At 44.1% G+C, this 25,801-nt stretch overlaps 1 protein-coding gene across 1 annotated transcript in view; it reads left to right on the top strand.

The window, feature by feature from the left end:
• GTF3C1 (general transcription factor IIIC subunit 1) overlaps positions 1 to 25,801 on the top strand; it is a 146,012-nt gene that overhangs the window by 95,737 nt on the left and 24,474 nt on the right. Inside the window, exons 27-29 of the mRNA XM_044304002.1 lie at positions 22,345 to 22,457; positions 24,123 to 24,185; positions 25,128 to 25,221. Coding sequence (XP_044159937.1) covers positions 22,345 to 22,457; positions 24,123 to 24,185; positions 25,128 to 25,221 — 270 coding nt within the window. The remainder of the gene's footprint in view (positions 1 to 22,344; positions 22,458 to 24,122; positions 24,186 to 25,127; positions 25,222 to 25,801) is intronic.

Here is a 25,801-nt window from a genome sequence, read left to right as displayed (position 1 = left end):
CGCCTGTGCCCCATTACTGTGTCCTGCATCCTGCTCCATATGCTAATTACTATGGGAGCAATGGGGAGGAGACAGCATCTTCTTCAGTGGGCGTTCCTTCTCCCCCTGGCTGTAGCGCTGTCCAATCGCAGCGCAGGGAGAAGGAACGCCCACTAGAGAAGCTGCTGTCTCCTCCCCATTGCTCCGATAGTAATTAGCAGGACTGCAGGAGACTGTAAGGGGGCACAGGCGCACAGCGGGCAAACGGACCGCCACCAAGGAATAATAGTAAGTACTGGGACATCCCTGGGCGCCGCTCTGTGTAGCCTGCTGCTTAACAAAGTCTGAACCCATATAATGTCGTCTTTAACTTTTTAATACAGGAGGCAGGTGCCGGCAGCAGAATCGCATAGCCGACATCCTGCCTCTGACAGGGAGCTGCGATCAGCGGTAGTTAACCGCCTCCTGTATTAAGGGTTAATTTTCATTGGTGGCGCAGTGCCCCTCTCCTCCCCTCAACCCCCCCCCCCCCCCCAGTATTATGATGATTGGTGGCAGTGGCCACAGGGTCCCCTCCCCTCCTCCGCATTGGTGGTAGTGGCAGCTTCTGATCGGAGCCCCAGCAGTGTAATCCTGGGGCTTCACCCTAATGGAGCTCTATTAGGGTGAATAGGACAAGGGATGAAAAGATCCCAGGATAGTTGATAAATAAACTGTAAAAAAGAAAAAAAGTTTTAAAAAAACACACCAAAATATTAACCTCCTGCAGTCACACTAACGCCGATAGGCGTCAGTGCGGCGGGACTCTCGGGTCTCAGCGATGCCTATTGGTGTCATTTCGCTTGGACATGCACGCGCGTTCACAGCATCCCACAGCTGAGAAGTTAAACTACAGCCTGCCAGCGATGATCATTCGCTAGCAGGCTGTAGATGTTAAAAAAAAAATCGCATCATAAAGGTATATTAGACGCTGTTTTGTTAACAGCGTCTGATATACCTGCTACCTGGTGGTCCCTTTTGCTTGGATCGACCACCAGAGGACACAGGCAGCTCTGTAAGTAGCACCACACTACACCCCCTTCCCCCCCTCCCCCCCTCCCCCCCCGTCACTTATTAACCCCTGATCACCCCATATAGACTCATTGATCACCCCCCTATAAGGCTCCATATCTCTGTAAATTACAACTTTTTCAATTTTTTTTAATACAAAGTTGTCAATTTACAGAGATATTTCTCTCACCCAGCTGACGGGTATTTATTTCATATAAGATATGAAATCATAAAAATTATGATTTCATGTTTTTATGAAATATGAAAAATTGAATTGGCGGACATATAAACGCCAGTTCTTTTATTGATGAGATCTAAAGTTAATTTGTGCAGCTAATGAAACAGGGTGCAATTAATTATACAAAATATAATTTATTATAAATACAAGCACTAAAAATGGCATACAAATGAATACAAAGATAATATCAAAATTGACCACAAGATGGTGCTCCACCGTTTACGCCGGGCTCACTTAATTTACTACACCAAGTATAATACAGTACTACTTTTTCTCTTATCAAATTATTACCGATTTAATGTACCGGTTATTAAAATATTATAATGCAACAACAAAAAAACAATTATAGAAATAAATCTGTGGGAAATCCCTTATGCTTAATCAAAGAATATGGCAGTAAGAGACACCTTAAAAAATACGCCCGTTGGCCTAACTACGGATAATAAAATCCGATCAGAGATTCCACTCTGATAGCAATATTACAGGAATTCTAATGATGTGCACGTTCATTAAAATTTCCCATAAAATTATTGTTTTAACACTATTGACCCACTAATAATGGGGTCTCAACTATATGCCAATTGGACCGATTTATAATTACTGCAAACAAAATAAATTATACATTACCCCTGGCTTTGGGATAAAGAGCTTTTAGAATGGACGAGCTTTCCAAGATTCAGATCTATCCCGTCCTGTGGTACGTTCCTGACGTGTGTAGTGATGCTGATGAATGAATTCCCAAGTGAACTGAATCTCAAGTGCCTTGCCTTGAATCTCTCTGAAGAAGTCCCAAGTGATCCCCCTTCTCCCAAAAACTGGATTAGATATTCTCATCCTTATCTATGCCCATCCCCTCTTGGATTAGGGATTTCCAATTAGATAAGGTGGGTGTGACGTATGGTAATTATGGGGATGATGTCATTTTATTGGCATTCCTTAGAAACTTCTGCCCATCTACCACTTGATGGCACTGTTGTATCATATAGCAATTTTAAGAATTAACATATATATATATATATATATATATATATATATATATATATATATATATATATATATATATATATATATATATATATATAGTTTTATTACACCACTTAAACTCTGGCCCCTCCCAACTTAAATCAATTAGAAGGGATTATTCTTTGACACTTTAGAATGACTTTCCCAGACATCATGGATCCATCTTGACAGTTAACAGACCATCTTATTTATGGTCAGATAAGAGAACCATAATCTTTTCCCTGGTTTGTATACACCTAATTGTCTCAGCTATTGAGTAATGATGTTTGAAATAACATCAGCTCCTCTGAATCAAATTTGGGAAAATACAACTTACGCTCTCTATATCCCCTAGAATATATCCCCTCAGTGAGATACACGCAATATAAAGATATATTAACAATGTTTGGTTATAATATATCAATATTGCATAATATATATGAATCATTAACAAGTCCAAACGCTAAATAAATGCACACAGGAATATGAATATGTGTGTGTGTGTGTGTAGATATCCATTCCACACAAGATGTGTTTTATGGACGTCTCTTATTAGATCATGGTTTAGCCATGAAACACCCATTGTTCCTCAGACAGACATGTTTAGAGAAACCAGTGTTTTAAGCAATAACCTCTCTTGACCCCGGTAGTTGAGACAGTTTATGTGAGACCCAGCAGAGAGTTTGGCCTCTTAAAGGTAATGTGAATCTCCATTTTGGTTCTAATATTGTCAGACCTTAATGTGCAGATATAAATATGCCCGACACAGCATGGGTATATGTAAATATACACCCCAAAACACATTGCCCTACTTCTTCTGAGTACGGCGATACCACGAGACACTTTTTTGCAGCCATCGCCGTACTCAGAAGAAGTAGGGCAATGTGTTTTGGGGTGTATTTTTACATATACCCATGCTGGGTGAGAGAAATATCTCTGTAAATTGACAACTTTGTATAATTTTTTTTTAAAAAGGTGGAATTTACAGAGATATTTCTCACACACAGGATGGGTATGTGTGAAAAGACACCCCAAAACACATTGCCCTACTTCTCTTGAGTACGCCGATACCACATGTGTGACACTTTTTTGCAGCCTAGGTGCGCAAGGGGGCCCAAATTCCAATGAGTACCCTTTAGGAGGGCATTTTTAGGCATTTGGATTCCAGACTTCTTCTCACACTTTAGGGCCCCTAAAATGCCAGGGCAGTATAAATACCCCACAAGTGACACCATTTTGGAAAGAAGACACCCCAAGGTAAAAAATTTTGTCACAAGTTAGTGGAATACAGTTTCAAGAAAAAGTATGTGAACCCTTTGGAATGATATGGATTTCTGCACAAATTGGTCATAAAATGTGATCTGATCTTCATCTAAGTCACAACAACAGACAATAACACACAAAGAATTAAATGTTACCATGTTTTTATTGAACACACCATGTAAACATTCACAGTGTAGGTGGAAAAAGTATGTGAACCCCTAGACTAATGACATCCCCAAGAGCTAATTGGAGTGAGGTGTCAGCCAACTGGAGTCCAATCAATGAGATGAGATTGGAGGTGTGGGTTACAGCTACCCTGCCCTATAAAAAACACACACCAGTTCTGGGTTTGCTTTTCACAAGAAGCATTTCCTGACGTGAATGATGCCTCGCACAAAAGAGCTCTCAGAAGACCTACGATTAAGAATTGTTGACTTGCATAAAGCTAGAAAGGGTTATAAAAGTATCCCCAAAAGCCTTGACAAATTGTCTATAAATGGAGAAAGTTCAGCACTGGTGCTACTCTCCCTAGAAGTGGCCATCCTGTAAAGATGACTGCAAGAGCACAGCACAGGCTGCTCAATATGGTGAAGAAGAATCCTAGAGTGCCAGCTAAAGACTTAAAAAGGTCTCTGGCATATGCTAACATCCCTGTTAGCAAATCTACGATACGTAAAACACTGAACAATAATGGATTTAATGGGAGGATACCACAGAGGAAGCCACTGCTGTCCAAAAAATACATTGCTGCACGTTCACAGTTTGCACAAGAGCACCTGGATGTTCCACAGCAGTACTGGCAAAATATTCTGTGGACAGATGAAACCAAAGTTGAGTTGTTTGGAAGAAACGCACAACACTATGTGTGGAGAAAGAGGCACAGCACACCAACATCAAAAACTCATCCCAACTTTGAAGTATGGTGGTGGGGGCATCATGGTTTGGGGCTGCTTTACTGCATCAGGGCCTGGATGGATTGCTATCATCGAAGGAAAAATGAAGTCGCAAGTTTATCAAGACATTTTGCAGGAGAACTTAAGGCCATCTGTCCACCAGCTGAAGCTCAACAGAAGATGGGTGTTGCAACAGGACAACGACCCAAAGCATAGAAGTAAATCAACAACAGAATGGCTTAAACAGAAGAAAATACGGCTTCTGGAGTGTCCCAGTCAGAGTCCTGACCTCAACCCGATTGAGATGCTGTGGCATGACCTCAAGAAAGCGATTCACACCAGACATCCCAAGAATATTGCTGAAATGAAAGTTCTGTAAAGAGGAATAGTCAAGAATTACTCCTGACCGTTGTGCACGTCTGATCTGCAACTACAGGAAACGTTTGGTTGAAGTTATTGCTGCCAAAGGAGGTTCAACCAGTTATTAAATCCAAGGGTTCACATACTTTTTCCACCTGCACTGTGTTGTGTTCAATAAAAACATGGTAACATTTAATTCTTCGTGTGTTATTAGTTTAAGTAGACTGTGATTGTCTATTGTTGTGACTTAAATGAAGATCAGATCACATTTTATGACCAATTTGTGCAGAAATCCATATCCTTGCAAAGGGTTTACATACTTTTTCTTGCAACTGTATGAGACTTTGTAAGAAAAAAAAAAAACATTTTCCGCTAACTTGTGCCCAAAAAAATAAAATAAAATCTTCTATGAACTCGCCATGCCCCTCACTCGCCATGCCCCTCTTCTTTCCAAAATGGGGTCACTTGTGTTTTTTTTTTTGTTTTTTTTTACTGCCCTGGCATTTTAGGGGCCCTAAAACGTGAGAAGTGGTTTGGAATCCAAATGTGTAAAAATGCCCTGTGAAATCCTAAAGGTACTCATTGGAATTTGGGCCCCTTTGCGCGCCTAGGCTGCAAAAAAGTGTCACACATGAGGTATCGCCGTACTGTGTTTTGGGGTGTATTTTTACATATACCCATACTGTGTGTGAGAAATATCTCTGTAAATGACAACTTAAAAAAATGTATACAAAGTTGTCAATTCACAGAGATATTTCTCTCACCCAGCATGGGTATATGTAAAAATACACCCCAAAACACATTGCCCTACTTCTTCTGAGTACGGCGATACCACATCTGGGACACTTTTTTGCAGCCTAGTCCAACGAGTACCTTTAGGCTTTACAGGGTTGCTCACAATTTAGCCCCGCCCAAAATGCCAGAACAGTAAACACACCCCACAAATGACCCCATTTCGGAAAGTAGACACCCCAATATATTCACTGAGGGGCATAGTGAGTCCGTGGGAGATTTATTTTTTTGCCAGAAGTTAGCAGAAATGGAAACTTTATTATATATATTTTTTTTTCTCAAAGTGTCATTTTCCGCTAACTTGTGAAAAAAAATTAAATTATACATGAACTCACCATGCCCCTCCGCCAATACTTTGGGGTGTCTTCTTTCTAAAATTGGGTCATTTGGGGGGTATTTATACTGGCATTCTAGCTCCTCAAGAAACATGACAGGTGCTCAGAAAGTCAGAGCTGCTTCAAAATGCACATTTTTGTACCATAGTTTGTAAACGCTATTTTTTGCGCAAACCAATAAATATACACTTATTGGATTTTTTTTTTTTTTTTTTTATCAAAGACATGTAGCACAATAAATTCTGACACAAACTTGTATAGAAATGTAATTATATTTGAACAATTTTACCAGAAAAAGTTAAAGAATACACTTTTTTTTTTTGTTGAGAAAATTGCGGTCTAATTTGATTGATATGAGAAAAATGAAAAATCTCAGCAGCATTTAAATGCCACCAAAAGAAAGCTGTATTTGTGAGAAGAAAAGGAGGTAAAATTAATTTGGGTGCCAAGTTGCATTACCGAGCAATAAACCGTTAAAGTTGTGAAGTGCCGATTTGTAAAAAAGGGCCTGGTCACCAGGGGGGTATAAACCTGTGGTCCTTAAGTGGTTAAGTATAAATCACCCCCTTTCCCGATTTTATATATAAACAATAAATAAATGAACACCGCCGCGTCCGAAAACTCCAAAAATACGGAATGCACTTGGCTTTTTTTTTTTTTTTTCGCATGGTATCTAGTATCGCAATACTTTTTTATGGTATCGAAACCGAATCAAAATTTGGGTTTCGCAACAACTCTAGTTTTCACTCATGATTCCTCTACATTTTATGTGTGAGCTCAGCAGTCTGAATTGAATTTGTCAGCACAGCTTTCAGTACCAACAGCGGGGGAACTGGTGCAGATTGAAAATAAAAAAAATACCGATCTGGAAGCATTTTTACAGAATTTCTCTTGTATTACCACAAGTAATACTCCAAAATCATATTGACAGATTCCTTATAAAATGATTGTATATCCTATCAATGTGCCATTGCTATCCAAGATGGAAATACCCCTTTAAGCTCCTAACAGTCACATTAAACTTGGAAAATCTCTCCCAATAAAAAAGTTTTTTATTGTAGATTTTCCATGTGTCTGCAGTAAATCTTATTGGAGCACAACTCAGGGGACACAATTGCATTTTTACCCCCTTAGTGATGTTATTTTATGAGGAATCTGTCACCCCTATATTGACACCACCCCAAATGCCCAGGCCCCTCATATAGGTTATATTTACCCCACTCCCCAACACGAGTCACTTCTGATCTTCGCACGGCCGCTGCTGCATCTACTCGTCGCACAGAAAAACATCCGGCAATGTAGGAGGAGCTGACAATAGTAGGCTGAGACAGGGGCAAGCCTCCCTAGCATCACCCGCAATGGTAGGGAAGCTCGTCCCCATCACTGTCTGCTATTGGCTGCCCCACCTGCCAGTCACCAGATGTTTTGATCCGTGCGACAGGGAGATGCAGTGGCGGCTGTGTAGGGATCAGCTAGCGGAGGTGCAGTAGACATTGCTTATCTGGACTAGTAAGGCTTTTGATTACTGTCCCACATAGAAGGCTTATCAATAAATTGCAGTCTTTGGACTTGGACTCCCATATTGTTGAATGGATTAGGCAGTGGCTAAGGGACAGACAACAGAGGGTTGTAGTCAATGGAGTCTATTCAGACCATGGTCTTGTTACCAGTAGGGTACCTCAGGGATCTGTTCTGGGACCCATATTGTTTAATATCTTTATCAGCGAAATTGCAGAAGGCCTCGATGGTAAGGTGTGTCTTTTTGCTGATGACACAAAGATTTATAACATGGTGGATGTTCCTGGAGGGATACACCAAATGGAAAAGGATTTAGGAAAACTAAAGGAATGGTCAAAAATCTGGCAACTAAAATTGAATGTTGAGAAGTTCAAGATAATGCACCTGGGGCGTAAAAACCCAAGAGCAGAATATAAAATCAGTGATACAGTCCTAACCTCAGTATCTGAAGAAAGGGATTTAGGGGTCATTATTTCAGAAGACTTAAAGGTAGGCAGACAATGTCATAGAGCAGCAGGAAATGCTATCATAATGCTTGGGTGTATAGGGAGAGGCATTACCAGTAGAAAGATGGAGGTGCTCATGCCGCTCTACAGAGCACTAGTGAGACCTCATTTTAAGTATTGTGCGCAGTACTGGACACCATATCTCCAGAAGGATATTGATACTTTTGGAGAGAGTTCAGAGAAGAGCTACTAAACTAGTACATGGATTGCAGGATAAAAATTACCAGGAAAGATTAAAGGACCTTAACATGTATAGCTTGGAAGAAAGACGAGACAGAGGGGATAGGATAGAAACTTTTAAATACATAAAGGGAATCAACAAGGTAAAAGAGGAGAGAATATTTAAAAGAAGAAAAACTGCTACAAGAGGACATAGTTTTAAATTAGAGGGGCAAAGGTTTAAAAGTAATATCAGGAAGTATTACTTTACTGAGATAGTAGTGGATGCATGGAATAGCCTTCCTGCAGAAGTGGTAGCTGCAAATACAGTGAAGGAGTTTAAGCATGCATGGGATAGGCATAAGGCCATCCTTCATATAAGATAGGGCCAAGGGCTATTCATAGTATTCAGTATATTGGGCAGACTAGATGGGCCAAATGGTTCTTATCTGCCAACACCTTCTATGTTTCTTTGTTCTATATGACTGACCCAGGCATTAGGGTGCTCATTATAGGGGTTGGATAACCCCTTTAACCGCTACCCGACCGCCTAACGCAGGATTGCGTCCTGCGGGAGGCCGGGTTATTCCTCTTTGATGCGCCGGCGCGTCATCTCGCGAGACGCGAGATTTCCCGTGAAAGCGTGCTCACAGGATCCGAAGGTAAACTAGTTCATCTACAGCCTGCCAGCAGCGATCATTCGCTGGCAGGCTGTAGATCCGATTTTTATTAACCCTTGAAAGGTACAGTACAGACCAAAAGTTTGGACACACCTCATTCAAAGAGTTTTCTTTATTTTCATGACTATGAAAATTGTAGATTCACACTGAAGGCATCAAAACTATGAATTAAGACATGTGGAATTATATACATAACAAAAAAGTGTGAAACAGAAAATATGTCATATTCTAGGTTCTTCAAAGTAGCCACCTTTTGCTTTGATTACTGCTTTGCACATTCTTGGCATTCTCTTGATGAGCTTCAAGAGGTCGTCACCTGAAATGGTTTTCAATGTGTGCCCTGTCAGGTTTAATAAGTGGGATTTCTTGCCTTATAAATGGGGTTGGGACCATCAGTTGCATTGTGGAGAAGTCAGGTGGATACACAGCTGACAGTCCTACTGAATAGACTGTTAGAATTTGTATTAGGGCAAGAAAAAAAAACAGCTAAGTAAAGAAAAACAAGTAGCCATCATTACTTTAAGAAATGAAGGTCGGTCAGTCCGAAAAATTGGGAAAACTTTGAAAGTGTCCCCAAGTGCAGTCACAAAAACCATCAAACACTACAAAGAAACTGGCTCACATGCGGACTGCCCCAGGAAAGGAAGACCAAGAGTCACCTCTGCTGCGGAGGATAAGTTCATCCGAGTCACCAGCCTCAGAAATCGCAGGTTAACATCAGCTCAGATTAGAGACCAGGTCAATGCCACACAGAGTTCTAGCAGCAGACACATCTCTAGAACAACTCTTAAAAGGAGACTCTGTGAATCAGGCCTTCATGGTAGAATATCTGCTAGGAAACCACTGCTAAGGACAGGCAACAAGCAGAAGAGACTTGTTTGGGCTAAAGAACACAAGGAATGCACTTTAGACCAGTGGAAATCTGTGCTTTGGTCTGATGAGTCCAAATTTGAGATCTTGGGTTCCAACCACCGTGTCTTTGTGCGACGCAGAAAAGGTGAACGGATGGACTCTACATGCCTAGTTCCCACCGTGAAGCATGGAGGAGGAGGTGTGATGGTGTGGGGGTGCTTTGCTGGTGACACTGTTGGGGATTTATTCAAAATTGAAGGCATACTGAACCAGCATGGCTACCACAGCATCTTGCAGCGGCATGCTATTCCATCCGGTTTGCGTTTAGTTGGACCATCATTTATTTTTCAACAGGACAATGACCCCAAACACACCTCCAGGCTGTGTAAGGGCTATTTGACCATGAAGGAGAGTGTTGGGGTGCTGCGCCAGATGACCTGGCCTCCACAGTCACCGGAACTGAACCCAATCGAGATGGTTTGGGGTGAGCTGGACCGCAGAGTGAAGGCAAAAGGGCCAACAAGTGCTAAGCATCTCTGGAAACTCCTTCAAGACTGTTGGAAGACCATTTCAGGTGACTACCTCTTGAAGCTCATCAAGAGTGTGCAAAGCAGTAATCAAAGCAAAAGGTGGCTACTTTGAAGAACCTAGAATATGACATTTTCAGTTGTTTCACACTTTATGTATATAATTCCACATGTGTTAATTCATAGTTTTGATGCCTTCAGTGTGAATCTACAATTTTCATAGTCATAAAAATGAAGAAAACTCTTTGAATGAGAAGGTGTGTCCCAACTTTTGGTCTGTACTGTATATCAGACGCTGTTTTGTTAACAGCGTCTGATATACCTGCTACCTGGTCCTCTGGTGGTCCCTTTTGCTTGGATCGACCACCAGAGGACACAGGCAGCTCTGTAATAAGTAGCACCACACTACACTACACCCCCTCCCCCCCCCCATCACTTATTAACCCCTGATCACCCCCCTGTAAGGCTCCATTCAGACGTCCATATGTGTTTTGCGGATCCCTGGATCTGCAAAACACGGACACTGCAGATCTGCAAAACACTGACACCGGCAATGTGCTTTCCGCATTTTACGGATCCGCACATTGCCAGAACTATATAGAAAATGCCTTTTCTTGTCTGCAATTGCGGACAAGAATAGGACATGTTCCATAGGCTCTACAAAAAAAAAACGCTGTGTTCGCCCGATCAGGCCTGATCTTGTGCGCACACTTGCATTCAGTCCGCCCCACTGCAGTGACAGAATTCTTTTTTTTCTGATCACTGCAAAAACACAGTAAAATCGCTGCGGCGCTATAAAGATCACTTTTGAGGGGCATGGCGAGTTCATAGATTTTTTTATTTTTTTTTTTTTGGGCACAAGTTAGCAGAATTTATTTTTATTTTTTGTTTTTTCTTACAAAGTCTCATATTCCATTAACTTGTGACAAAAAAATAAAATCTCACATGAACTCACCATACCCCTCACGGAATCCAAATGCGTAAAATTTTGTAGACATTTATATTCCAGACTTCTTCTCACGCTTTAGGGCCCCTAAAATGCCAGTTCAATATAAATACCCCATAAGTGACCCTATTTTGGGAAGAAGACCCCCCCAATGTATTCCGTGAGGGGCATGGTGAGTTCCCAGAAGTTAGTGGAAATTTTTTTTGTTTCTCTTGCAAAACCATTTTCCGCTAACTTGTGCCCAAAAAAAAATATTCTAGGAACTCGCCATGCCCCTCACAGAATACCTTGGGGTGTCTTCTTTCCAAAATGGGGTCACATGTGGGGTGTTTATACTGCCCTGGCATTTTAGGGGCCCTAAAGCGTGAGAAGAAGTCTGGAATCCAAATGCCTAAAAATGCCCTCCTAAAAGGTACTCATTGGAATTTGGGCCCCTTTGCGCACCTAGGCTGCAAAAAAGTGTCACACATGTGGTATCACCGTACTCGGGAGATGTAAGGCAATGTGTTTTGGGGTGTATTTTTACTTATACCCATGCTGGGTGAGAGAAATTTCTCTGTAAAATGACAACTTTGTATAAAAAAAAAAGGGAAAAGTTGTCTTTTAGCAAGATATTTATCATATGTATTTATCGATATGTAAAACCCCAAAACACATTGCCCTACTTCTTCTGAGTACGGCGATACCACATGTGTGACACTTTTTTGCAGCCTAGGTGGGCAAAGGGGCCCAAATTATAAAGAGCACCTTTTATAAAGGGCATTTTTTATGCATTTTGGATTCCAAACTACTTCTCACGCTTTAGGTCCCCTAAAATGCCAGGTGTCACGGCTGAGGATGGGGAAAACCCTCAGCCGTGCGATGCCAGAAGATGGTAATAACGACTCAGCCAGGAAGGCAGAATTAGGGAGCAGGTCACCTCCTAAAGCTTCCCTAATCTGACCCTAACTCCTAGCGGCATGAGCCGACCTTGAAGGTAGGAGGACTCGTGCTCCGGAACCTCGGGTCCCTACTAACCCTCCGCAGGTCCCTAAGCTAGGAGCTGGGTAGACTACCTGTTCCTCCTGGACGCAGAGAAACAGGAGTCTAAAGTGGCCAAGCTACAAAGAAAAGGGAGACACGAACAACTTATGGCAATGGCAGGTAAATGCAAAGTATAGCACCTACCTGCCACAGACACAAAGCCTGGAACCCATGCAGACGCGCTGCTGTCCAAAGAACACACACGGGCACAGCACACAACACACAAGACACGGGAAACCAGGAAACCATAAGGTGCAATAAACAAGCAAATCACATACACATCTACATAACATCATGACATAAATCTTATCTGTAGAAGACTCAGTAGTTGCATCCAGCATGCATACACTCCAGGAAGTTGTATAAACCGCAAAGTGATGCAGTATGGGAAGGGATTTAAAGGGATGCAATCAGTGCAACTACATGACAGCTGAGAGAGGCTAACGAGATGAGAAAACGAAAGCAAAACAAAAGGAACCTCAAGGAGGAGGTTCTGAAGGACGTCTGTCAGAGCTTCTCAGTTGTCTGGTGGTGACAGTACTCCTCCTTCTACGAGTGGACTCTGGACACTCGGAGCCCTCCTTCTCAGGATGGGACCTATGGAAAGCCCTGATGAGACGAGTGGCCTTAATGTCAGTCACTGGGACCCACATCCTCTCCTCAGGTCCATAACCCTCCCAATGAACGAGGTACTAGAGAGAACCGCGGACAACGCGAGAATCTACAATCCTAGAGACCTGAAATTCAAGATTACCATCAACCACAATTGGAGGAGGAGGCAAAGACGAGGGTACAGTGGATCTCATCGCTGTACCCAGAGATTCTGGTGGCCGGCGCTTCGTAAGTCGGTTGAGGGTTTTGTGGCAGCCTGCGAGACCTGCGCTCGTGCCAAAGTCCCTCATTCACGGCCATCAGGTCCTCTCCTTCCGTTACCCATTCCTTCCCGTCCTTTGACACATCTGTCCATGGACTTCATTACGGACCTGCCTTGTTCCTCGGGGAAGACTGGGATTCTGGTGGTGGTGGACCGTTTTAGCAAAATGGTGCATTTAATTCCTTTTCCTGGCTTGCCTAATGCTAAGACGCTGGCGCAGGCATTTATTGATCACATTGTCAAATTGCATGGTATTCCTTCAGACATAGTCTCTGATAGGGGCACACAGTTTGTTTCCAGATTCTGGAAGGCTTTCTGTTCTCGCTTGGGGGTTCGGTTGTCATTCTCTTCTGCTTTCCACCCGCAGTCGAATGGCCAGACAGAGCGCGTCAATCAGAATCTGGAGACATATCTTCGCTGTTTTGTGGCGGAGAATCAGGAGGATTGGTGTTTTTTTGTCCCTTTGCTGAGTTTGCTTTAAATAACCGTCGTCAGGAGTCCTCTGATAAGTCACCATTTTTTGGTGCATATGGGTTTCATCCGCAGTTTGGGACATTCTCTGGAGAGGGGTCTTCTGGTTTACCTGATGAGGACAGATTCTCCTCGTCTTTGTCATCTATTTGGCAAAAGATTCAGGATAATATAAAGAGCATGAGTGAGAGATAGAAGCGTGTGGCGGATAAGAGACGTGTGCCTGGTCCGGACCTGAATGTTGGTGATCTGGTGTGGTTGTCTACTAAGAATATCAAATTGAAGGTTCCCTCCTGGAAGTTGGGTCCTAAGTTTATTGTGCCTTACAAAATCTTGTCAGTCATCAATCCTGTTGCCTACCGTCTTGATCTTCCTCAGACTTGGAAGATCCATAATGTTTTTCATAAGTCCTTATTAAAACCTTATGTTAAACCCATTGTACCCTTGTCTTTGCCTCCTCCTCCGATTGTGGTTGATGGTAATCTTGAATTTCAGGTCTCTAGGATTGTGGATTCTCGTGTTGTCCGCGGTTCTCTCCAGTACTTCGTTCATTGGGAGGGCTATGGTCCTGAGGAGAGGATGTGGGTCCCAGTGACTGACATTAAGGCCACTCGTCTCATCAGGGCTTTCCATAGGTCCCATCCTGAGAAGGTGGGCTCTGAGTGTCCAGAGTCCACTCATAGAAGGAGGGGTACTGTCACCACCAGACATCTGAGAAGCTTTGACAGACGTCCTTCAGAACCTCCTCCTTGAGGTTCCTTTTGTTTTGCTTTCGTTTTCTCATCTCGTTAGTCTCTCTCAGCTGTCATGTAGTTGCACTGATTGCATCCCTTTAAATTCCTTCCCATACTGCATCACTTTGCGGTTTATACAACTTCCTGGAGTGTATGCATGCTGGATGCTACTACTGAGTCTTCTACAGATAAGTTTTGTTCATTCATTTGTGTTTTCCTGTTTGCTGGATCCCAGATGACCCTGACTCCCTCTGTATCAAGTGTAGGGAGCCGGTGGTCGTGTCCCCTCACAGTCGAGGTATGAGGATATGCGATCATCTACCATTGAGATTTTTGCATAGGCTGAGCAGTTAGGGAGAGAGCCAGGTCTGTTGCAGGGCTCTCCCTTTTGTTCCTTAGTTTTGGATCCAGTCAGTCAGATCTTCATTTTGTGTCTTCTAGTTTTCTGTACACCTTCCGTGACACCAGGGCAGTATAAATACCCCACAAGTGACCCCATTTTGGAAAGAAGACACCCCAAGGTATTCCGTGAGGGGTATGGTGAGTTCATGTAAAATTTTATCTTTTGTCACAAGTTAGTGGAATATGAGACTTTGTAAGAAAAAAAAAAATCATTTTCCGCTAACTTGTGACAAAAAATAAAAACTTCCATGAACTCACTATGCCCATCAGCGAATACCTTAGGGTCTTTACTTTCCGAAATGGGGTCATTTGTGGGGTGTTTCTACTGTCTGGGCATTGTAGAACCTCAGGAAACATGACAGGTGCTCAGAAAGTCAGAGCTGCTTCAAAATGCGGAAATTCACATTTTTGTACCATAGTTTATAAACGCTAACTTTTACCCAAACCAATAAATATACACTTATTGCATTTATTTTATTTTTTTAATCAAAGACATGTAGAACAATAAATTTTGAGAAAAATTTATATAGAAATGTAGTTTTAATTGAAAAATTTTGCAACAGAAAGTGAAAAATGTTTTTTTTTTTTTTAAATGTCGGTCAATTTTGATTAATATAAAAAAAAATTAAAAATGTCAGCAGCAATGAAATACCACCAAATGAAAGCTCTATTGGTGAGAAGAAATGGAGGTAAAATTCATTTGGGTGGCAAGTTGTATGACCGAGCAATAAACCGTGAAAGTAGTGTAGTGCAGAATTGTAAAAAGTGGTCTGGTCATTAAGGGGGTTTAAGCCAGGGGAGCTGAGCTGGCTAAGGACCAATAATATTTTCCCCCTTTGTGTCCCAGCAGTCATAACGTTTTGATTTTTTTTTTTGTTCATCAAAATTTTTATTTCTCGCCCATATTCATTGGGGGACACAGGAACCGTGGGTATAGCTTTGTCCTCTAGGAGGCGTTGACACTAGTAAAAGCTGTTAGCTCCTTCCCTGGCAGCTATACCCTCTCCAGCCTGGAGAGAGAGCTTCAGTTTTTTCTAGTGTCAATAGGAGGCAAGTTTATTTTATTTCTATTTTTTTTTATTTTTTCAGTTTGGAAATAGTGGTCGCTTAGCCTTCCTGTTCTCCCGGGGAAGCACGCCAGCGTTGGTCCGCCACGCTGCCTCCTCCCCCACAAGAAGACAAGGGGACCAGGGCATCCTCGCTCCCCTGCATCCCGCCAGCAGATTGGTCACCCATCCAAATCCCTCTTTCAGCGTCCTGCCACTACGGTGCCAGTAGCTGAAGGGGTGACCCTGCTGGAGAAGAGGAAGGGTGAAGATGGCGGCTGGACAGATGAGTGATGCCTGCTCCCGTCCGTCGCCCCTCCCCCTCCCCTTCCAGTTCGGCTGCACAGATCCTCTCTCCTCTCCCTTTCTCCTCCCAACTCCCTCTCTAGAAGAGGCACTCTCCGGTCTCCTGTATGACTTGACCAGCTGGGGTGATTCTTATTATTACTCACGCACTCTTCGGCGCTTTGAGAACAGAGGAGCAGATTGGTTTGGGAGGGGGTGGGGCCTATTGGCGCTCAGATTTTCTATCATCCCTCTGCTTCAGAACAGGCAGCCGCCTGTTCCAGGCACTGTGGTGGTTACGGTTTTCTGGCATTGCGAGGGTTACTGGGAGGCGTGTGCACTGCTGCGGTACTGAACGGGAGATGCAGGACCTGAGGGGGCGGGGCCTTCGCTTCCCACCACAGCGCTCAGGCAGCTCTTCTCTGGGACATCCTCTCTGGACTGCATCTGCTCCTGTGGTAGGATCTGTTGTCTCCTCTACCCTGGTCTCTGTATCCTCTCCAGCCCCAGGTGTCTTCTTGGGTACCATCATGTCTGATCCCTCTGGTGCTCTTCCTCGGCTGCCAATAGCTGTCCATTATGCCTGCTCTATGTGTCCAGCAAAATTCCCTTGCGGGCAACCGGATTCTGTCTGCACTGCTTGTCAGATGCCCAGGCAGGGGCACCCACTTCAGCCCGTACTGCTGCCTCCCCCTCTGCCATCTGAGTTATCCGATTAGGCCAGAACTCTGTCGGTGGAAATGCTTGCTAAAATCTCCCAATCCACCCTATCTATAGTGGGTCGCTTGGTTGAGAATCCGCCACAAGTGCAGGCTGCACCCCCCTCAGATGCACCCTCCAGAGCTTCTTGCTCGGGCGACCCCCCCCTTCCAGGTCACTTCCCTCTGGTGGTTCCGTCGGCACACGGCATTCACAAAAGCGTCCCAGAGTAGACAACGTTTCTTCCTCTGACGCATCTCCCTCTCCACCCTGTGTACGGTCTCTCAGGTTTTTCTTCTCCTGGGGACATGCTGTCTGAAGGAGAGGTTGAGAATTCTGATTTGGACATGGATACAGAGAAGCCCTAAGTTGGCCTCCACTGTGGATAGCCTCATTGCTGCCGTCCGCGACTCCTTCCAGGTGCAGGATGAATTCCCCCCCCCCCCCCCCCCCCCACTGACCAACAGGGGGTATCCTTCTTTTGTCCAAAACAGGCCTCAAAGGTGTTTCCTTGCCATAATGATTTTTCGGTGGTGGTTTCCAAGGCTTGGGATCATTCAGACATGCGTTTTTCCACCCCAAAAAAGCTGGATGTCCTATATCCTTTCCCAGTGGATTGTGTCCATGTGGGCATCCCCTCCTAAGGTCAACCCACCAGTGTCACGGCTCGCTAAAAATATGGCTATTCCTATAGCCGATGGATCCTCCCTCCAGTCCACTGAAGATCGTTGGATGGAATCCTTGACGAAGTCCCTCTTTGCAGCTACAGGTTCAGCCCTTAGGCCATGTTCGCATGTGTGGGTGGCAAAGGCGATCTGAGTGGGGCAGCCAGCTGGACCAGGACTTGGTATCTGAGGTCCCTGCTCAGGATCTCCGATCCTTGGTGCAGCTGATCACCCAGGCGGGGAAGTTCCTCTGCGAGGCGTATTTGTACGCTGGCGCGCTCTTCAGCGCTTGCAGTCGCCTTACGCCCCAAGCTTTAGCTGAAGGTGTGGGCAGCGGACGCGACTTCCAATCGTTCTTTAGTCAGACTTCCCTTTGCCGGCGCCCATCTCTTTGGTTCTCGGCTGGCCGAAATTTCTGAGGCCACTGGAGGCAAGAGCACCCATCTCCCACAGCCTAGAACCAAGCAGGCCTCTCATGTTAGGTCAGTTTCCTCAGGTGGTAGGCCCTTTCGTTGATTCAATAGTTACCGTCCCACGGCGAGCTCTTCCGCTGGGGGGGCTGGGGTTTACGTCCCAAGATCGACACAAAAAGACGTTCTATCGGGCACAGCCCTCCTGGCGTCCCAGACCTCAAGCCGCTCGACCTTCTGCAGCTAAGCAGTCCTCAGCCTGAAGGTGCTCCCCCGCCGAACAGAGTGAGGCGCCTCCTCTTCTAGGACGTCTGGCGGGCCCACGTCTCCGGCGCTTGAGAACTCGAGATTGTATCCTCTGGATACATAATAGAGTTCCTGTCTCTTCACCCAGACAGTTTTTTTTTTTCAATCCCGTCCTCCACAGGACCCCGAGCGAGCAGCCACCTTCTCCCAGGCCATTCAGTCCCTGTCATCTCTCCTGTTCCCCCAGCAGAGAGGTTCAAGGGGTTATATTCAAACCTTTTTGTGGTCCCCAAAAAGGAGGGCTCGGTGCACCTAATCCTGGACCTCAAACTGCTGAACAAGTTTCTCCGTCTCCAGCGGTTTCGGATGGAATTCCTTTGTTCCGTAATTGCTTCTCTGGAGCAGGGGGAATTCCTTTCGGCCATAGATATCCAGGACGCATACCTCCACGTCCCCTTCTCGTGGAGTCACCAGCGCTTCCTGAGGTTTGCTATAGGAGACTATCATTACCAGTTTGTTGCCCTCCCGTTTGGACTGGCAACTGCGCCTCGGGTCTTCACAAAAATTCTGGCCCCTGTTCTCGCCCTGCTCCATTCCAGAGGCATCTTCCTTATACCTTATCTGGACGACATCCTCATCAAGGCTCCCTCTTTCGCTCAGGCGTTGAGCGGATCACGCTGGAAGCCCTTGCACGTTTTGGGTGGTTGGTCAATCTGCTGAAGCCATCTCTGACTCCCTCCAGACAACTGGTCTTTCTGGGTATGTTTCTGTACACGGAAGCGGCACAGGTTCGCCTTCCTTCGGACCAGCGACTGGCCTTGCACCGTTCGTTGAGGGTTCTTCTCGATTGCAAGCCCATGTACCGGCAATTTCAGCAATCTACATCCCGGGTGTGGAGAACTGGACTCCGGACTTCCTCAATAGATCCATGCGAGTGGTCCCTCCACCCGGAGGTATTCGAGGCGATCTGTCTACGTTGGGGTTGCCCCGACGTGGATTTGATGGCCTCAAGGCTCAATCGGAAACTTCCCACCTTCCCCTCCCGAGCAAGGTATCCAGAAGCTTGCGGCGTGGATTCCCTGATCTCCCCTTGGCAGGGGTTCTTCCTCCTTTTACATGTTTCTGTGAAAGTGAATTTCTGTGAAAATATTCCACCACTTCGTTTTTCTTCCCCCACTATCCTGTCCTTTCTTCAATCGGGGTTGGACCTTTGGTCTGGCCCTTAGTTCTTTGAAGGGTCAGGTGTCGGTGCTTTCTATCTTTTTCCAGGGGGCCTGTAAGGACTTTTCTTCAGGGTGTGGCACATACGGTTCCTCCTTACCGTCCTCATTTACCGCCTTGGGATCTGAATTTAGTCCTCTCAGCGCTCCAGGCTTCCCCTTTTGAGCCCTGTAAGGTAGTTTTTCTTGTCACTATCACTTCCATCAGACTGGTGTCCGAGTTGGCGGCGCTCTCTTGCAGAGAACCCTTCCTGGTTATTCATAGGGACAAAGTGTTTCTCCAGCCCATCCCTTCTTTTCTTCCGAAGGTGGTCACTGACTTCCATATAAACGAGGAAATTGTCCTTCCCTCACTGTGTCCATCTCCTTCACACCCTAAGTAAAAGGAGTTACACCATTTGGACGTGGTCAGAGCTCTGAAGATCTATTTAGCAGCCTCCGGTCCCTCCCGCCGTACAGACTCCCTTTTTGTCATTCCGGAGGGTCCTCGCAAGGGTTGGCGGCCTCCAAGGTGGCAATCGCACGTTGGTTTCGGGCTGCAATTGTGGAGACTTACCGCCCCCAGGGCAGGCTTCCGCCCTTAGGTGTCACAGCTCACTCCACCAGGTGGTGGGGGCAAGTAGCAGGGGGGGTCTGGGGTCTGAAAGTTTCTAAACTAACTTTTCCCTTCTTTCCCTGCCTAACGGTGCCTCTCCCTCACTGACCCTAACCTACCTGGATGGCGATGGGTGCAGGAGGGTGATGGATGGCGATTAGGGGGACGCAGGAGCTGGTGCTGGATGGTGCTGCCGGCTGCTCGTGCAGAACAGGAAGAGGAGGGGAGAGAGGAGCGCTGGAAGTTTGAATCTCGTGCCTCTCTCCCCTGCACTAATCGGCACCCTGGACAGCGGCGTTCAGCACCAGGGCCAGCACTGCCTCTCCAAATCTTCGTACTGCGATTGGTGGTGTATTATCACGCCACCGATCGCAGTCTTTTTCCGGTTCATTGGGTCACCGGAGACCCGAATGGACCGGAAACGCAGAAAACTGCAGGTCTGAATTGACCTGCGGTTTTCTGCGATCGCCGATACGGGAGGGTCAAATGACCCCCCTGCGTTGTTACAGGATGCCGGCTGAATGATTTCAGCCGGCATCCCGTTCCGATTAACCCCCGCGGCGCCGGAATCCCGATTTAAAGTCCTGGTACGCCCTACGTCCTTAAGGGGTTAAACATTTTAAGAATTACTGCTAAACTTCTAAGCCTTCTAACGTCATAAAAAAAAAAAATTACATTTACAAAATGATGCCAACATAAAGTAGACATATGTAATGTTAAGTAATAAATATTTTATGAGGTATCACTTTCTGTTTTCAAAGCAGAGAAATACAAATTGTAAAAAATTTGTGAATTTTTCAAAATTTTTGTTAAATTTGGGATTTTTTCATAAATAAAGGTGAAATATATTTACTCAAATGTATGATTATTATGTAGTACAATGTGTCAAGAGAAAACAGAATGGCTTGCATAAATGTGTGTTTCAAAGCTTTTAAAAAAATGACCTAGGCAGAAGGGTGAAAACTGGCCCGGGGTAGAAGGGGTTAACATTTTGTAAAAATTATTTACGATGTTCACTGTGTGGTAAAAATAACATAACTTTATGTAAGTCATTACAGTGATGATAATGCCACATGTCTATATATATATATATATATATATATATTATATATATTTATATATTATTATTATTATTATTATTATTATTATTATTATTATTATTATTATTATTATTATATTTTTTTTTTTTTTTTTTTTTTTTTTTTTTTTTTTACTTTCCTCCTGCAGCTCCCCCTCCTCCTCCAGACTGAAAAGAGGGGGAGGTGCCTGCTTTTGTTTTTCATATCTCTGGTTTGGTAACAGCTAGAGATACTGAGTTACTGGGTTTTATAATGTTTGAAAGCTGGTATTCCAAACTGTCAAACAATACTAGAATGACTGCAATATCTTCAGTACGTGGGAAGATCACTGTTAGAACTCGACTCGATTTCAAACAGTGATATCTCCTACTTATCTAATGTCATTTTGGTCTTGTATGAAAGCTTGGTATGCCACAATTCAAACAAGACCAGGGTAGCTAGCTTCTATCAATCAGGAGATATCAGCAGCCCCCAACCCTTCCACTTCTGCGTGAGCCCAGCTCCGGCTTTTTCCCACAACCCAGCCAGAGCAAAACAGTTAGGCCTCTTTCACATGAGCCAGTTTTCTGTCAGAGTGCGATATGTGAAGCAAGCACATAGCATCCAGACTGAATCTTGTCCTATTCATTTCAATGGGTCTGTGCACATGCATTTTTCACACATCGTTTATACGTTCAGGAAAAATTGTAGCATGTTCTATATTCTGCGTTTTTCACGCAACTCCATAGAAGTGAATGGGGCTTCCAGATGCAATCCATTTTTCACTGATGGCTGCTGGGAGATGTTGATTGATGTTATTCAGGTTTTTTTACGGTAGTAAAAAACCCATTAAAAACCTGATAGAACCCCGCATGGTAAAAAATGAAACTTGTGTGCAAAACCATGAGTTTTTTCCTGAACAGACCCTGAGAGAATTTGTAATGCTCCTGTGAAAGAGGCCTTAGGTGGTTAATATTTGCTTCTATTTAAGGCAGGGCTGCCCAACCTGCGGCCCTCCAGCACTCCAGCTGTTGCAATACTACAACTACCAGCATGCCTGGACGTCTTACAGCTATTAGGGCATGCTGGGAGTTGTAGTTTTGCAGCAGATAGAGGGCTGCAGGTTGAGCATCCCTAATTTTAATTGTTGGTGCCCTGTGCCCTAGTAATGAAGAAAGGGGCCAACAGAGTTGATTCAGCACTATGGTTCCTTGACTGTTCTTTCCCTCACAGCAGCGCTCCCGGTCATGCGCTGTGCAGGGAACGGCACCTGGCTGCATTCACAATGCTGCTGTTAAGAGGTTGCAGTGCTGAATCATTCCAGGATCAGTGGGGGTCTCAGAGGTCATACCCCCTTACCTTTTATAAAGTAATGGCGTATCCTAGTGATAGGCCATTGATTTATGAGATGGGTTTACCTCTAAGTGCAAACCTGAGTCTGCAAACAGTGGGCACACAACGCAAGTACTAATTCAGTAATGGTTACGGTAATTCCGGTTGTCTTTCTTTCACAAAGGTTTGTGCTGCTGAGTTTAAAGAATTTGTGGACCGTCTGAAGTTGAAGTTCAGCTCAGCATTGGATGCCCCAGCGCGTGAAATTCCAGACACAGTCGATGAGCTCTTTAACAGGTAACTCGTTGTGTGCAGATTGTCTAGTTTACGGCAATGTTCCACTCTCCGCCACGGTGTAATCACATGTAATTTGTGTCATGCTCCTGTTTTCAGCTCTGATCCCTTATCACTGTAATACACTGCCACACATTACCCTTTTGCAGAAAACTGTCTCCTCATTATCATTAGAGTTTGGAATCATTTTCAATATCCACAGAATGTCCTGTTTGCTCAGATGTTAATGAGGGCACTTCCGTTGTACAGCGCTTTATAGTGTACAGATGGCGAGCCCTACTTGTAGATTATTTGTGTATTACATGTGTAGTACTAGACCTTTGTATAACTGTTTGACATAAAATACTATGCAGAACAACTGAAAGTTTTAAAGTAGATATATTTCATATCCTATAGTTTACATAGCATCAACATATTAATAAAAACAGGATAAAAAGTGATCATAAAGGTGTATATAACCCAGAATGTTACCAACGAAAACATCAACTCGTCCTGCAAAAATCAAGCCGCCCTCAGAGCTCCACTCAGTGGAAAAAGTTAAAAGGTTATGGCTGGCAGACTATGGCAACACGAAGGCAAAAATATTTTTTAAAGTGTTTTTATTGTGCAAAAGTAATAAAACATGTACATATTTGGCATCACCTTATTTGTAAAACTCATATAGAATAAAGGTAAGGCATTATTTATGTCACACGAATAAGACCATTTACAATTTAAAATTCCCCTAGAAAGAAACCCCGAAAACATTTGCAAAAGTTAATAGTTAAATTTACTCCAAAAGTGCTAGGCGATGATGAAAAAGAAAGGTTGACTATTGAAGAGTTACAGGTGTATTCCAGTATTTACAAGTTATCCTCTACCCACCTATTACAAGAATGGGGGTCATCGAGCCCCTTTTTTAAATGGAGCAGTGGTCGATCGTGAGTGCTGATGGGATGGCTGAAGATGGCAGATTAAAAATGCTCGGCCATGCTCAACCACTACTCTGGAATACCCCTTTATGACCATGCTTGTGTTTTTTTTATGTTTTTATTGTCACGTTCCAAACACCATAACATTTTCCATCAGCATAATTGACAGCCTGTGCTTTGCAGAAGGAGTTGTATTTTTCAATGGCACCATTTTTTTGATAGGCTCCAAGAGTTTAATTTTGAGTAACAGAAGTCTATAAATAAAGTAGATCTAACTGTCCCGCCATAATAACACTGCACCATTAACATTCACCTGTTCTTGCTCCCCACCCGGTGCACATCTCTTCTCTCTGAAATGGAAAACACTTGTGAGTAGTCATATGGCCAGTTTAGACAGCACACTATTCCTTGTATCAAACATGCAGCACAGGCCCGAGTCAGCCATGTATTTCTTATGGTTGTCCGCCTGGAATGCAGGTTGCGCACCTCCTCTCTCTCATGCAATGCCTTGTATGTTACAAGCAGACATGATGCAAATGTTGTTCTGAGCCGCTACCGCCCATTCCATAAGATGCATTAAGTCCTATTTGCTACTTATTCAGATGTAGCATAGTTGACACACAGACTTGGTGAGTTATCACATTTAGTTAACGTGTTTTGACTGTTAACTATGCTACATCCGTATTTATTCTCACAAATTGAGGTTGAAAAACGCTCCTCAGTGATTTTATTGTGTCTATATTGCAATCTTTGGCAGGTTTCGTGTTCTGGCTGTTGGAGACGAATCGAACCAGGAGCCTCGTTTAGAAATCATCAGCAGGTATTGTCATGTATGAGCATCCTTTCCTTCACAAACATCTTTGTTTTTGTTTTTTTGTTTTTCCCCCACTATTTTTGCCACTTAATCAGATGCCATAGTCGGGTTAAAGGGTTTGTCTGAGCATTTAATATAGGATAGGTCATCAATATCAGATTGGCATGGGTCTGACACCCGGCACCCCCGCCGATCAGCTGTATGAGCAGACAGCGCACGCAGTGTGCGCGTGCCGTCTTCTCGCTCGCTGCTTTGCCATAGACAAGAAGAGAGCCTGGAGACTGCATGTACACCATCTACTCATACAGCTGATTGCTGGGAGTCGGACCACCGCCAATCTGATTTTGATGACCTATCCCGAGGATAGGTCATCAATATTAAAAGCCCGGACAACCCCTTTAATATTTAAAATTTTGTGCTATTTCACAATGACTGACCCTCCATCAGTGCCCTTTGAAACTAGTACGGCCCCCCATTAGTCTTCTGGAACCAATGTGGCCACTTAGCCTAAGGGCTCATGCACACACGTATTTTTATATAATTTTTTTTGAAGCCCATATGTGTTGCCATTCTCTTCAATAGGGCTGCAAATAAACGGAAATGACTCCAATGTGCATTCTGTGTCTGCATGGCTGTTCCACAAAAAAATTGAATAGAAATATAGAAAATAGAACCTGTCTTATTATTGGCCGCATTACGGACAACGATAGGACTGTTCTGTTAGGGGTCGACTGTTCCGTGTTTTGCGCATCCACAATTTGCGGACTGAGAAACAACTGTCATGTGCATGAATCCTGAGGCATATGCCATCTAGTGAAAGGGAATTGCCATGTGCATATTTCGGTACAGCTTTGGTTCGTTATATTCTTTTCCTCTGTGTTATTTCTTCCCGCTTTTCTTGATTTGAAGTCACTCTAAGCGCCTTTCTTTTTTTTTTGGGCTGTAAAGTGTGGATGACATCCAGGTGTCAGCGTTACAGAACCTCATGTTAAGCACACTGGCACTTTCTGATATGCAAATGAAGTCATGCCTATCGCTTCAGGTAAGTGGGATATGCCAACTCCTGTTTTCAACTGTTTTAAGATGTAGACAACATGTAAATGGCATTAAAGAGCATTTACTCTTATAATATTGTCAAACAGAGGGAGTGGAGGTGGTATGTTAGTCTTTTTTTGAAATGATTTAAAGGGGTTATCCAAAAACGCCCCCTGCCCCCCTTCACACCTACCCCCCTGCCGGGGTATTCCCAGGCCCCTCATATAGGTTATACTTGCCCTGCTCCCCGGGTAAGTATAACCTATATGAGGTGCCTGGGCATTGAGGGGGGTCGTCATAGGGGTTGGATAACCCCTTTAATTAATCTGATAACTACAATGTGATGTACATACACACCACATGGTTCTGGGATTTAAAAGGGTTGTTCATGCATTGGCTGAAAGCCCCTCAAAGCTGAACAGCATCGGGGGACCAAAGGAGCTAGAACCCAGTAGCATGGAAAAACAAAGTATGCTTTCCTCCACAGGTCTGATGACTTGGGGTGAGGGGATTCCCTAAGGCCCTCCAAAGCTGGACAACCTCCTTAAACCTACACCACTGTAATTGTATAGCACAAATTTAGAGTT

The sequence above is a fragment of the Bufo gargarizans genome, chromosome 8 (genome assembly GCF_014858855.1).
Source record: "Bufo gargarizans isolate SCDJY-AF-19 chromosome 8, ASM1485885v1, whole genome shotgun sequence".
Taxonomy (NCBI): domain Eukaryota; kingdom Metazoa; phylum Chordata; class Amphibia; order Anura; family Bufonidae; genus Bufo; species Bufo gargarizans.
The sequence above is the reverse complement of the archived record's forward strand: the minus strand, read 5'-3'. Positions and strand labels throughout refer to the sequence as shown.